At 43.7% G+C, this 15258-nt stretch overlaps 3 protein-coding genes across 4 annotated transcripts in view; 2 read left to right on the forward strand and 1 right to left on the reverse strand.

Annotated features, from left to right (window-relative positions):
• Positions 1–3248, forward strand: part of LOC109527908 (lysosome membrane protein 2-like) — a 19513-nt gene extending 16265 nt beyond the window's left edge. The window contains exon 12 of the mRNA XM_019890086.1: positions 2074–3248. Coding sequence (XP_019745645.1) covers positions 2074–2184 — 111 coding nt within the window. The 3' untranslated portion in view covers positions 2185–3248. The remainder of the gene's footprint in view (positions 1–2073) is intronic.
• Positions 1–9346, reverse strand: part of amacr (alpha-methylacyl-CoA racemase) — a 39485-nt gene extending 30139 nt beyond the window's left edge. The window contains exons 1-2 of the mRNA XM_019890088.1: positions 9270–9346; positions 8008–8094 (exon numbers count right to left, since the gene is read on the reverse strand). The gene's annotated coding sequence lies outside the window, so the exon portion shown is untranslated. The remainder of the gene's footprint in view (positions 1–8007; positions 8095–9269) is intronic.
• csgalnact1a (chondroitin sulfate N-acetylgalactosaminyltransferase 1a) overlaps positions 5621–15258 on the forward strand; it is a 16741-nt gene continuing 7103 nt past the window's right edge. The window contains exons 1-2 of one of the 2 annotated variants that reach the window (XM_019890084.1): positions 5621–5766; positions 13715–14875. In XM_019890084.1, coding sequence (XP_019745643.1) covers positions 14101–14875 — 775 coding nt within the window. In that variant the 5' untranslated portion in view covers positions 5621–5766; positions 13715–14100. The remainder of the gene's footprint in view (positions 5767–13714; positions 14876–15258) is intronic. The other variant, XM_019890083.1, reaches the window with a different exon arrangement.

Below are 15258 nucleotides of genomic sequence, written 5' to 3' on the forward strand. Positions count from 1 at the left end.
TGTGTGTGTGTGTGTGTGTGTGTGTGTGTGTGTGTGTGTGTGTGTGTGTGTGTGTGCGCGCACTGCAGTGACCTTGGCGGTTGTCCGAGGGCTGTTGCCAAACACCCGAGCAGGAAAATGCTCACCCCTGCCCCACTTCACGAGCTCTTAGCCCCGCCGCCGGCAGCTTATGTGCAACGCCATTTTTCGTGTGATGGCGCACGTTTCAAAATTTAGCAGTGGAGACCAGCCAAGTTAACCTCACTCCGTGTTGTGTTACATGCTTGAAACGGGCCGGGTGGACTCTGTCATCGGATCGCAATGTCTCTTGTTGACAATAAGTGGAAGGAACTGAGTGGGAGTAGCGAGATTACAAGTGTGGATATCACTAATTAGTTCGACATCAGCATCAATGTGCACTTCTCAACCTATTGTTTCTTTTGAGACTTCCAAGTAGCTCGCTGTCCCGAGACACAAGTCCGACAGAATCTTAACACCGGTAGAGTCTTCTTGTATAACAGATTTTTCTTTTAAACGTATGAATTTCTTTGTGTGTTATGAATGCATCGACACTATATGTGTTTTGAGTTCAAACAACAGGTGCCATTGATGGCGAGCTAAAGTATGTGCACATGGAGTACAAAATACAAAAACTGATAATATCTGCAAAATGGAGTTATTTCCCTTACATGGAGTACAAAATACAAAAACTGATAACATCTGCTAAATGGAGTTATTTCCCTTCTTGTTTCTCCAGGTGCTCCAGTCGTGGCCTCTTTTCCTCATTTCTACCTCGGAGATTCCAAATATGTGGCAGCTATCGAAGGAATGTCGCCTGAGAGAATTCATCACCAAACCTACCTCGACCTAAACCCGGTAGGACAAGACTAAAAACAGTCTGGCGCCCCCTGACGTAGGATCGCCCTAACTGGCACCAGTTTATTAAGTTACAAGCAATCACTTGGACGAATTTTAGTTTTGTTACAAGATGGGGAAAACGCAAACAAAATTGAGCAAGTAAGATACTGTAACGGCCTCAGGAGAGCCGTGTTCGTCGATGCACTTTCAGGCGTTTATTAACAATGGGACTATTAGTCTATTCAGTTCGTTTTAATTGTGTTTTTTTTTTTTAGAGCGGGATGTTTGAAAATTTTTTTCAGAAATGCTTTACTTAAATTTAGTATTAGTTTTCTTGATATATGGCGAATATGTAAAGTGGGGGGAAAAAATGTCACTAAATATCGTTTAAACTCATTTCCCAAACGATAGTTCGACCTTGTTTATTCTCTATGGCCGTGCAACTATTCATATTCACGGTCTTAAGCTATCTTTTGATTGCGAGTCGTCAGACATCTTTTCCGTTTTATTTATTTTTTATTTTTTTAAATAAACTGTTTTCGTTGGACGATACATTTCTAGCGGAGACGAGGTGGAATTACACTCCTCTGCCATCTAGTGGCTCACAGGCGACAGTGCATGCTTGAGTACCGTCATGTTTTTGTTCAGCCGTTTCATTACTTTCACGCCGCAACAGGATAACTGGGGGATGGCAAACTGGACTCTTTTCCTTTTACAGACCACCGGCATAATTGTACGTGCCAATAAGAGGGCGCAGATCAACATCCTAATCAATAGGATATCCACATTCGCGTAAGTGTTGTGTGTGTGCCGCTTTTATTTATTTTTTGAATGTGTAGAATCACAAAATTCTTTATGCTCCCATTCAGGAAAACTAAAGGTCTAAACGAAACCATCTTCCCCGTCATGTTCCTGAATGAGGTGAGAAACCTGTCAAGTCTTCTAGTACGGATGTACAGATGAATTGACGCATGTTTGGGTTTGTCTCAACAGAGCGTGGTTATCGACGAGGCGTCGGCGGCAAGAGTTCACAAGCTGCTGATGATTGTCAAGGTGGTTTCCAACTTCCCGCTTATCTTTGTGGCTCTGGGCGGCATCATGTTCCTGGTCCTGATCCTCCTGCTGATACGCGAGCGAAAGCAGAAGGTGAGGAGCCGCAGCGACGTTACTTTCTGTTGGCCGCCGTGCGTTTTGTTTGTCACGTCGCCTTTTGAAAAAACGAAACTTTTCTTACAGGCCAGCGCCGAGGAGAACACGTCTTACTCTCCGGTGAGCGAAAAGGAAAAAGAAGACCCTCAAAACGGAACGTACATCGGCCTGACGCCCAAGGCGGACGCGCAAGCTTGAGCACGCCAGCCGTCAAAATTTTTTATTTTTTTTTAATCAACAAAATACACTGCAAATGACCCCGTCCGCCCATCCCACCTCACCCGCTGGAACTAATTTGTCAGAGAAAACACATTTCCTTGTTTGTTTGCCGAATTAACGAGTCTACCAATGATATATGAAAACGTCGAGAGGTGCGATCAAAACAAACATGGCTAAAATGGGGTTGGGATTAGTTTTAAGCACAGATTTTTTTTCTTTTCTTCCGAGAGCCAAGAAAGGGAGGGAAAATGAACACCAGTTGTCAGTATTAAGCCGCGTAATTACAACTAAATGTTACAAAATGTGATTCTTGTGCCTGAAAAGCATCTTTCTTTGAATGATGACAGTATTTGGAGAGGCTCAAAAATTTTTCACTGGGATAAACTTTAGACCTATTAAAAAAAAACAAAAAAAACACTGTATATTTTGTAAAATAAGAAAATGCTTCTTATGTTTTTTTTTCTTGTTGTAAATGTTCATGTAGAAAGTATCCAAATGAAGAACTTCAGGTCTGCTAGAGTGGGTCAACACTTTGATCGAAGCCCCTTTCACACTGACCGTTAAAAAAAAAAAAAAAAAAGGCGCCATTTTTCTGTATCGTTCTGTACAAACAGCACTGACCCAAAATGGAGGAAGAGTGGAAGTGGCATTTTCCCACTTTCAGCAGTCTGATCAAATCTGTAACCGAGCCTGGGTATGAAACCCTTCTTGCACTGTTCAAAGCATCCACGCATCCATTTTCCAAAACGCTTTTCCTCACAAGGGACGCGGTAGAGCCTATCCCAGGTGACTTGGGGCAATCGGCGGGGTCCACAAGGCCAATCGCAGGGTCACTCATAGACAAACAACCATTCCCATGCACAATTTCTTCCGAGAGCCAAGAAAGGGAGGGAAAATGAACACCAGTTGTCAGTATTAAGCCGCGTAATTACAACTAAATGTTACAAAATGTGATTCTTGTGCCTGAAAAGCATCTTTCTTTGAATGATGACAGTATTTGGAGAGGCTCAAAAATTTTTCACTGGGATAAACTTTAGACCTATTAAAAAAAAACAAAAAAAACACTGTATATTTTGTAAAATAAGAAAATGCTTCTTATGTTTTTTTTTTATCCAAATGAAGAACTTCAGGTCTGCTAGAGTGGGTCAACACTTTGATCGAAGCCCCTTTCACACTGACCGTTAAAAAAAAAAAAAAGGCGCCATTTTTCTGTATCGTTCTGTACAAACAGCACTGACCCAAAATGGAGGAAGAGTGGAAGTGGCATTTTCCCACTTTCAGCAGTCTGATCAAATCTGTAACCGAGCCTGGGTATGAAACCCTTCTTGCACTGTTCAAAGCATCCACGCATCCATTTTCCAAAACGCTTTTCCTCACAAGGGACGCGGTAGAGCCTATCCCAGGTGACTTGGGGCAATCGGCGGGGTCCACAAGGCCAATCGCAGGGTCACTCATAGACAAACAACCATTCCCATGCACAATCACATCCTGGGGACAATTTTGAGTGTTCCCACAAAAAATATGCATGGGAGCATGTTTTTTGGAATGTGGGAGGAAAACTGTGTCCGGAAAAAACAAAAACAAAACATGCAGGCACAGAGGAAGGCCGGAGCCGGAATGGAACCCTGCACCTTTGCACGAAGACAGCTGTGATAGGCTCTAGGTCAACCCGTGACCCTTGTGAGGATAAGTGGATGAGAAAATGGAAAAATGATTGTTTGAATGACATCTTGCAAAATGGAGTGCATGTAGCTAGTTTGCGGTCTAAACTAATCTTGTTTTCATGTTTTCATAAACTTCAGAGGAAACATATTTGTTCTGAAAAAGTGCAACATAATTGAAAAACTATATGTCTGTTTATTTGAAAATTGTCATGAGTTAAAAAAAATAAATCACGATATTACAAGAATAAAGTCATATTTAAGGTCAAGTCGTATCACGTGAGGTCAAGTTCCATCTCCACTAAGGAACAACTCCCGTGGGCGGCATTACTATGTTCAATACCACACCAGCATAGAAATGGTCGTTCAGAATATTCTCAGTTTAAAAAAAAAAAAAAAAAAAATTCCAGTGGTGCTCCCTTGTGTTTGTGGTAACATTTGAAGGACTGCAATGCTTTTCCAATTTCCTGGTTTTAATTTCCAGTTATTTCCTTTTTTAATAATAATTTCATCATTTAGAGTTAGATTATTGTAATAATGACGATTTATGGAGAGTGCATCCTGTAGTCCAAGTTCACAGTCGCCACATGGACTCTATCACCTCTTTTATTGTGTGCCCGTTTACCATATTCAAAAAAACTGAAAGCAAAGCACAACGCTGCCCATTTTCAAAATTACAGATTGTACTTTATGATATTTTCGTTATTGTTGTAACCTTGTATGTATCCTAACCCTTGTTTTTTTTGGGGGGGGGGCGTGAAACATTGACTTGTTTAGACTACACCAAATAAAAGTTAAAAAAACTCAGTGCAATGTTTACTACGGATCACCAGGTGGCAGTATGTCCCTTTGAACACCTCCTTTCCTCAAGTTCTTAGTCTGGGCTGATTGTACCCCAGAGCGAGGGGCAGACTTAGGTCCCTGACATCGCATAAAAAACGGATTAATAAAGAGATGATTAAAGCAATTATTGTTTTAGTTTTAATCAATCCCCTTAAAAACAGATCAAAAACACCTAATCCTTCATAATCATTTCAATTTACCCCCCTCCACCCTTCTCATGCAATGGACTACTCCATTTTAATGGCCCCAATTGTCAATAAGTGTAGCTGAGATATCGTTTAAAATCAATCCCACTTTCTCCTGAATCTTCACTTCACCTTTCCAGATGCAAATATTTAGAAAAGTCCTATCAATAATGATCTGGCACGAAGTCGAACACAAAATCTCGGCCAAGACAACAATATTCGGACCGGGACTAAATTGTGCACGTCAATTCAGATGAAGGTGGATCTTTATGTACACGTTTGCAGTCAGTCATTGACTACCATGAAAGGCAGTAGTGTTTCCTGATACTCCCAACAGCGTCTTGAAGGTACTAACAAGGATGCCTTTATTTGAGTGAGAGCATGGAAGGAGAGTGGGGGCAAGAAACCTGCATGGAGCCTGTCAAGTGCCCCACACAGCCCCGTACTTCTGTGTACTCCTTCACAATAAATCAACCACTAGGAAACTAACACGGTCTTAAATGTTCGATCAAAAAAATTATTAAAGTTAACTTTCGTACGTTCCTTTTTCCCCTTCTTTATTTAGTGATTATTGAACATTAGATATAACGGGAGGATTAAAAGAATACAGTTAGAATGGACGAAATTGTTATTTCAACGCCATGATCACGCCGTGTTCCTCGGCTTTACTTTGAAGGCAACATGCACGTTGTTTCCGGTGTTTGTCGACTTTATTAGGCTACGCGGTGTCAACCAACGCGCGTTTACAGACCCTCTGCTCCCGGCACCTGGTGTCAACGCAAAACCGGCGGAGGCTTCGGCAGAACTAGACCGTTCCACCCCGATGAGACATCACCTCCATCCGGACAGGAGTGGGCCAATCACCGCGACGGGTAAGCTCTTCGGACGAATGAGCCACATTTTCCCTTCCATTGCATTGACATTTTGTGATAATCAGGACTCATGTGTTCTATTTTGTTTTAGTTGACTAACTTTAGGATTTTTATTACCATAACTATGCTAACTTTTTTATGCAATGGTTCAATGGCATGTGTGATCAGGATGATTTATTATTCGCTCATATGACATTTTGATAAAAACAAAAATCGAAAAGAGGGACACTACCCAGAGATGTTCGGCAATATAATAAAATAATAATAATAATAAGCGCACCCAATGTGCTTGTTCGACTTCTCCATAGTTGTTTGTCTCTATCCCTCACATTCAGCACCGTGAGGCTTTTTTTTTTTTTTTTTAATCAGGAAAATAGTTCTAATCCTAATTAGTACATTCACTCACCAACAAGCAAGCAATACTGTATTTGAAGCTAGCTGGTGTCATTTTCGGAAAATGGAGATTATGGGATTGGAGACAGCTCCGGGCTCACTTGACTTTCAACAAGAGGCAAACAAAGGAGAAAGGCACCACTGATTAAGTGCGAAAATTGACATGATGCGCAATGACACATACGTGCTCCTTGTATGATGAAATTGCCCTATTTGAGAACCACATATTTTGTGTTGTAGTCGGGTGGCATTTGCGTTTCACAGATCACATGACAGTGTAACCTGCTTCCAGCCCCCCCCATTCAAAAATCTGTTGTTGGATTGCTGCCTTTGTATTTGTGTGCTTTCTGCGTCAAATTAATTGACCTCATCGGATGAATGAAGTTCTCTACGGTAGCTAAATGAAGTATCTACTGTAGCTATCTTGCCGTTTCGCCGCCTAAATTTCAGCCTGAATGCTCATTAACTCCCACATCACTGACCGTGCCTTGCCTTTTAAAGCCACATACATTCAAAGTCACAGATACTACAGTGTAGAATGTGAGGATGGTGACCCCAAGTGAACAAAAATAATACATGTTTGTTTTGATTTTGTTGTTTATTGTAATTTGTTTTCAATTCTACTTGATTCATTGATGGCATGTTCGGTAATACCGTGCCTTGCCTTTTCAAGCCACATACATTCAAAGCCACAGATACTACAGTGTAGAATGTGAGGATGGCAACCCCAAGTGAACAAAAATAAGACATGTTTGTTTTGATTTTGTTGCTTATTGTAATTTTTTCCAATTCTACTTGATTCATTGATGGCATGTTCGGTAAAATATTAAATGAAAAAAATAAGCACACTCAAGCCGAAGCTGCTGTTGACCACAGCGCTCACACGGGGACTTGCTGACATCACTCATCCGTCGCCCCCACTAGGCCCCGCCTTCTGAAGGCACATGCATGTACACAGACCATGCAACGCGATCCCTCCCCACCCCATTTTATCCTTGAAAATGTATATCGAATTTTTTTTTTTTTAGGTTTAAAAGCAATTTTTCAAAAATCTGGGTCAAAAATACATTGAGGGACACAAAAGTCATCTGTGATTACAATTGCTGTTGACCAATTGATAATCTCCCCCTGCCATCTTATCTCCATCTACAACATCTACCGCTGGCGCAACGGCCCATTTCCCGCTCAGTAGGGAGGGGGGGGGCGTTCACATTTCATCTGGTGCAATGTATGCGACCCCCCCACCCCATTTTATCCTTGAAAACGTATATCAAATTTTTTTTTTTTTAAGTTTAAAAGCAATTTCTAAAAAATCTGGGTCAAAAATACATTGAGGGACACAAAAGTCATCTGTGATTACAATTGCTGTTGACCAATTGATAATCTCCCCCTGCCATCTTATCTCCATCTACAAGATCTACCGCTGGTGCAACGGCCCATTTCCCGCTCAGTAGGGGGGGGGGCGTTCACATTTCATCTGGTGCAATGTAGCTGCGAAATAATGCAACTCTTTCAGGAAGTGGTGGACCCACTTCCAGTCAAGACCGCGTCGCGTGCACTTGTTTGACTCGCCTAACACTTTGGCATCCCACCGCTTGCTCTGCGGACTTTAAAAATTGCATTCTACCACCTTGCAATGTCAATTTGAATTCGATTCATTGTTCCAGCCCTCGTATGAGTGTGTGTTTGTGTGCGCGACACGCATGTGTATGTTTTTGTTTGTGTGTGTGCACATCTTAAGTCTTTTTACGTGTTTTGCCGTGGTTTTGCGTGTTTCTGCGAGTTGTGTCAGTTTGTGCGCGTGCGCGCATATATATGTGTGTGTGTGTGTGTGTGTGTGTTAAGAACCTTCCATCCAGATGGCCCGTTGACAGGAAGTTTCCGAGCCAAAGTGGGCCCCCTAATGAGCAGGGCGGCGGGAGGCTGGTGCAGCACCTGAGGGGACAGAGCACATCACATCAAAGAGCGCCTCTTTTTTCCATTTCCCATCTTTCCCTCCATCATCATCATCCTCCTCCTCCTCTTCATCACTTAATACAGCACCTTTTGTGCTCGTCATCCTCTCCTCACACCCCGGCTGAGGTCTGTCTGCGTGATACTTAACCCAAGGAAGCAAGGGAGTGAGGGGAGACGACGCTCGCAGCGCAAGTGACTCGTCTCCCGTTGCTCATTTGACATTCCTCAATGTAATACAAGTGTAAAAATAAGAAAACAACACTAAATAAATAAGAGGGCAACAATGAAGTACTCCTGACCTGGATGACAGAGACGTGAATGCAACGCTGCACAAAAGCTGCTGTCGGCCACAGCTCTCACATCCAATGTCACACGGCACCTCACCAACGCTATGGGGGGGGGGGGCATTCTAAGAGCTTCACTATCTTATCTGGAGCTTGAGAGTGACAGGAAATGTTTGAAGGCAGACATGGGCCTAATCGTGTCACTCAGGATAAAAAGGGGTCGCGAGGTTGTCTGATGTTTAAAGGTTGAATGCCGGCGAACCTGTGGGCCGCGTGTGAATTCTGCTGTGGGGGTGTGACTGTCAAGCACACATTCATTCTTTCTTCTCCATCTCACCTCATATTTTTCCAGCAACCAAACCTCACCTTGAAATATACAGTAACTTAAAAGGAAAAAAAACCCTGAAAATAAGTAAATATTTTAAAATAGTATTTAAAAAATGATACATGCTGTGTACATCTTGGCCTCTAGGGGGCATTGTAGTGCACACAGGGAGATATTCAGATTCAGAAAACTTTATTTATCCCTGTGGGGCAATTAGAGTCATGCATTAATATAAAGAGAGCAGAAAAAGAAAGTGCAGTTAACCTTTATTTGACACAGTTTGGGAACAAACTGAATGGCGATCGGATCCCACCAACGTAGACACAAACAAAACTGTACAAAAATATTTATTTCACAGAAAAATGCACCGACAAAGTATAAACCGAAATCGATGGTCAAAAGAACCAGGAAAACGATACTTTAACAAAAAAATGCTTGCAAAAAGGCAAGGCAATTAATACCCAGAATCCAAACGAAATGACTAACGTCTTAATTTCACGAAAACAAAAACATGACAAGATCAAAGACAAAACACAAATACTTACAAAGCGGGAGACGAGATCGAGAGGGCTAGCAAACAACACTTGAGCAATAGCAGCAACAAAGTCAAAAATCCAGCAAGACATGAGATCTCGGCAGTCCTTAAATACTTACTGATGAGCACATGAGCAGCAGGTGTGCACGCTGGAGGAAAGGCCCTCCACTGCCACCTGCTGGAGACACACAAGAACAGGATCAGGATCAGGACATTGTTCACACATTTTTCAGAATGTATTCCTGTGAGTAATGATATATTACCCGTATGTGCGTTAATGTGGCGGCATGGTGGACAACTGGTTAGCATGTCGGCCTCACAGTGCAGAGGTGCAGGGTTCGATTCCGGCCTCGGCCTTCGTGTTTGGAATTTGCATGTTCTCCCCGCGCAATACGTTTGTATTTAAATATACAAATGTGAGTAATTCTTTCGGTTGTCTGTTTAGTTTTTTTATAGTGACTGGATCCACTTTTAAAAGCTCGGATGCAGCAATTTTCCACCGTGTGTGAAAACGCGTTTCAACAGAGCTACGTTCAATGTAGGCAGGAAGTTGCAGCAGTAAGGGGGAGTGATTTGGGGAGGTTTGAAGGAGATTGCAGCCGTGTCTGAGGCGCTCCGAGTCATCTCAATTTATCACCCGCAGAGGATGAAAGATGTGACGGGAGGGACGGCTGTCATGCGGCGTTTTTCTTTTTCGCAGCGTACGGAAAATGGCGAGTTTGCCTGCTTGTAAACAAGGTCCCCGCTGTGTTTACATGTGGCTTTTATAGCATCCCACAAGGATGCGTTGAATTTATGCTTGTTTGGAGAGACAAGTAGCACTTATATTTGGAACACGTTTAACATTCTGTGCACTTGAGATCACATGGTTCGCTATTTTGGATCAGGTGAAAAGTTGGCAAATAGCGATTGAAAACTCGCTTGTATATTTTTCCACATGCGTATTGGTTGGAATTAATTTTTTTTTTTTGGAAATGCTAACTTTATTTCACACAGTCATAATTAGCCGACGAATCGACTTTACTCCTCCACAATGACATTCACAGTGTGACACACAAGTCACTAAACGCGAAACATTGCAGCTCCGCTTACCGTGTGGCTTTGACATGATAGTTGCACCCGTGGCAGATGTGCCTGTTTCTGTATGATGGTGTGTTGAGACAATCTTGAAAGTGGCTTTGAATCTTCACACAGACTAGCTCATCATGCCATTGACGCAATTTTTGTCAGGGTGATTATGATGTAAATTTGCGAAAATAGTGCAGAACAGAGGACAGTTTCAGAAATAGGTTGATGACAAAATATTTGGTTATTTCATTTCACATTCAAGCAGTCATTTCAGAACCCCAACTATTTGTTCAAAAGCCTTAAAAAAAAAAAAAAAATTCCAGAGTAACTTGCAAACAATATTTTGCTAGCCAGAGCAATAATAGTCGAATCTATCTCACGGAGGGCAATATTTGATGAATACCTCTCTTGCACAGTATCACTCAAAACTTGAATACTGTATTGGCTCGTTGGAGAAACACAAGCAGCGACACGACGGCGCGCTTTTGCACCAGCAATAAAATTGAAATGCAATGATTCAGTCCCATTGAGTGAGCATGTGTGTGTGGTAGTAGCAGCCATGCATTCTCAAGTAACCTGGGCTGAATCAGCTTATTCATTCCCCCCTGGGGAGTGCCTGGCTTTCGCCTGGAAATGTGCACCAGGTGACCAATACTTTGCTCGAGCGACTCCGTGGCTTTGAATCTTCACACAGACTAGCTCATCATGCCATTGACGCAATTTTTGTCAGGGTGATTATGATGTAAATTTGCGAAAATAGTGCAGAACAGAGGACAGTTTCAGAAATAGGTTGATGACAAAATATTTGGTTATTTCATTTCACATTCAAGCAGTCATTTCAGAACCCCAACTATTTGTTCAAAAGCCTTAAAAAAAAAAAAAAAATTCCAGAGTAACTTGCAAACAATATTTTGCTAGCCAGAGCAATAATAGTCGAATCTATCTCACGGAGGGCAATATTTGATGAATACCTCTCTTGCACAGTATCACTCAAAACTTGAATACTGTATTGGCTCGTTGGAGAAACACAAGCAGCGACACGACGGCGCGCTTTTGCACCAGCAATAAAATTGAAATGCAATGATTCAGTCCCATTGAGTGAGCATGTGTGTGTGGTAGTAGCAGCCATGCATTCTCAAGTAACCTGGGCTGAATCAGCTTATTCATTCCCCCCTGGGGAGTGCCTGGCTTTCGCCTGGAAATGTGCACCAGGTGACCAATACTTTGCTCGAGCGACTCCGGGCCTGGATTTTTCAAAATGATGCTTTCGTGAGTTTACGTACACAAACCGAGACGTGATCCTGAGAGTGAAAATGTCAAGTTTGGTTATGAGAACCTTCAAAACCAGAAAGCATGGTGCCATATAGGAAGTGATGTGATTAGCAAACGCAGCCCTGTAGTAGTTTAACCGAAATATGCGTTGCACCCTGTTGCTCAGTAGTCCCCAACCTTTTTTTTGCAACTCGGACCGGGTTTCGCATGAATCAATATTTTTTACGGACCAGCCGTCTCATCTTAGGAGAAAATGAAACCCTAAGTGTGTGACGCGTTGACTTTGTAATTCTGTTTTGGTCGCCATTATTGCCGAAAATATGACATCAAAATGACAGTTTTAAAATGTACTCAAGATATTAATTTGGTTTTTTGGGGCAGTTTTGAGGACTTAACACAAAGAGTGACGTGAAACCACTGCCACTTTAACATCTGAGCGACTAAAAATGACCAACACAAACACACATGCTAACATTAGCGCAACGTACCGTTTTCACATTGCCGTCCTGCGTTGTTTTCCCAGCTTTGGGTTGTAACATTTTTTTATGTGACACCTCTCCAACCCAAGCTGAGTAGAGCCTGAGCCGCTAATGTTACAAATTGCGCTTTTTATTTATTTTATTGGGACAGTGCACATTAATCAACACAACAATGCGCCGGACCTAGCATAAATGCTATTTTTCAGCCGTGGTCCCAAGGCAGGTTTCTTAACATAAACATAACACAAACAGTCAACATAAAATAATAAAATAATATTACGCAACACATAAAAAACACGGACAGTTTTTGCTCGGCAGACTTCATTCGACTCAATCATATTTGCTCCATTGGCGCAAAAAAATAAAAATTTCTGGTTACACTCAGTAGACAAGTGATGATTGCTTTCAGGGACAGCGGTTACGACAGTGGACATCTTATCATGTTATCAGGTTACAGGGTGCATGAAAGGGTTAAAAATAAAATGCTTGCAATTTAAAGGCTAATACATAGCAGCAGACAATTCCTGCCGCATTTCCCAAAGTCCACCCCCCCTGCCACTCCTCAAACATTTTCCCAAGTATTCAGCGGAGGTCTAACAGGAGAGGCGCCTTGCCGGAGCACAGTCCAGTATTCACTCGCACCATAGACTAATCCTTTCACAGGGCGGCACTGTCAAAGGGGCGACTGTGTCGGGCCCGTCGAGGCCGAGTGCCATGCACAGAGATACATTGAAAGATATGTACAGTAACTCAAACAAGCTGTCTATCCCCCCCCCCCCCCCCACACACACACACACACACATCCCCAAAATGTGTTTTCCCACTTAACGGGGTTCTCTATCTTTAATTCATGGCTATATTGGTTTGTGATCACATGATGATTCCACATTATTTACCTTTTTGGGTTTGGGGCTTTTTTTTTCTTTTTTTTTTTAAATAAAGTGAAGCGCTGTCATTGGTTTATGGTTCAGGGATACATTCTGTATGAGTATTTTTAACCCTTTCGGGGACAGCGGTTACGACAGTGGGCAGCTTATCATGTAATCGGGTTACAGGGTGCATGAAAGGGTTAAAAAAAATGTCTGGCTTCCTAAATGTATTCGTTATTTCTTCTGTTTTGATGATCTATTCCAAAGTAGGTCAAATGCTTTTCCGTGTGGCGGCGTGCCCATCAAAAATGCTTGAAAAGGCTCTTAATTGTTTTTCTACACGGGCATCCATCCAATATTGAATAATTCAAATGGTGCCTGTTAGAAAAAAATGTAAAAAGCACAAATAGGTGAATACTCCCAATTCTTGTGAAAAGAGCCATTGTGTCTCAAAAGTCGGAGATAAAGTGTACTTTTGTGTAACTGACCCACTTACTTCTCTCACTCATGTGACATTTTTCTCCGCCATCCAGAGCACTCGCGGGGAATGCTTTGGTCTGGTTGCTAGAAAACTTTCTTTTAGCCAACATGTCGAAGAGTGTGCCTGGTGTGCTTTCCTCATTTGACACAACTTTGCTGCGGGAGAGAATACGAAATGGTTATTTTTGTGTGTTCGGTGATGTCACCGCCGCATGCGCCACATGCACAGATCTGCTGCTTCCAGGAGTGAAAATACTTTTCTGACCGTTTTTTCTCCATTCTCACAGCATCAGGAGAGCACGCGTTGACGACGGCGGCGGCTGCGCTATTCCCAGGGATCACCAGACGTTCCCTGAATCATCTCAGTGGAGGAAAAGGGCAGCGCACATGAGTCACCTCGCGTGATGAATGATGTAACGGCGTCTCGGTCTTCCAGCAGACCATGGCGCTAAGTGGACTAACAGAGTGGGAAAAAAATGCTTTCTCACAAACATTCTAGCCTCATTTATTGACTTTGCCGAAGACCGAAGCCGATGTCAAGCGGCGGTGCCATGAAGTGACCTCACACTGATAAGTGGCACGGCCATGGAACTTAATCGGACGCTTATCGTTGTGTGTGAGGTTACGTGATCGTTCCGTACGGCAGTTTGAACGGGAGAGGCGACTGATTTTGATGCGAGACGGAGCCATGTTGCGGCGTGGACTCCTGGCCTGGGTGTCCCGCATGGGCGCCGTGCTCGTCCTTCTGTGTTGCTCCGTGTCACTCCTCTACGTGATGACCTGCAGTCCCCTGCACTCGGACAATCCGCCGCTCAGTCGCGCCTTACCGCACGCCGGTTCCAATCAGGTCAGCCTGGGTGGTACGAGGCCCGGGGTGGCGGCAGGCATGGCTGGAACTGGGCGAGCTGCCCAAAGCGGGGGACCACCGGTGGTCCATTCCTACCAGGCGCTACTGCAGGAGCGCGAAGAGCAACACCGGCTGCACATCACCTCCCTGAAGAAGCAGATAGCTCAGCTCAAAGAGGCATTGCAGGAGCGCAGCCAACAGCTCAAAGGTGTGCAGGACAGCCTGAAGAGGGCCACCGCTGGGGGCCCGCCAGAGGGGCACGGATCGCAGGCGGGCGACCTCGGGGATGCCCCCGGAGCCAAAAGCCAGCAGACGGACCTCCAGGACTTCCTGAGGAGTCAGCTCTCCAAAGCCGAGGTGACGGGCGGGGTCAGGCTACCTAGCGAGTACGCGGTGGTGCCCTTTGAGAGCTTCACCCTGCACAAAGTCTACCAGCTGGAGATGGGCCTGACGCGTCACCCCGAGGAGAAACCCGTGAGGAGGGATAAGCGGGACGAGCTGGGAGAGGTGCTGGAGTTCGCCCTGCATAGCCTCAACACACCGCCTGGCCAGCTGGATGGCAAAAGTAGCAAAGTCTACTCGCCGTCTGACTTTATAGAAGGTGAGACCACGAGAAAAGACACTGGAGCACTTATTTGTGAGTGATATTGAGGAAGAGTTTGATTCTGCTCAATACACTGGAACCTGCTTGGTAGCTAATTGAGAGAAAAGAAAAAAGATGGATTTGTTGTTCGTGATTAGTTGGAAAGTCAGAAACAAGTGTGTGCATGTGGATGTGTTGTTTATCAGGATATCCTAGTGAGCTGTCCTGCTTTGACCACAATGACAGGAAATGGACGCAGCTGTTCCTCACTCACAAGTGGGAGCATCTCACATCTAGTCAATCTTTGGAAGATCGCCAGCCCCTTTTTGCCGATAAAATCGGGCATTTTTACTCTTCTGTATGAGTGGGGTAGGGATGCGGGTGGGGGTGGAGAAGGGGGT

The sequence above is a fragment of the Hippocampus comes genome, unplaced genomic scaffold, assembly GCF_001891065.2.
Source record: "Hippocampus comes isolate QL1 unplaced genomic scaffold, H_comes_QL1_v1.1 scaffold185, whole genome shotgun sequence".
NCBI lineage: Eukaryota > Metazoa > Chordata > Actinopteri > Syngnathiformes > Syngnathidae > Hippocampus > Hippocampus comes.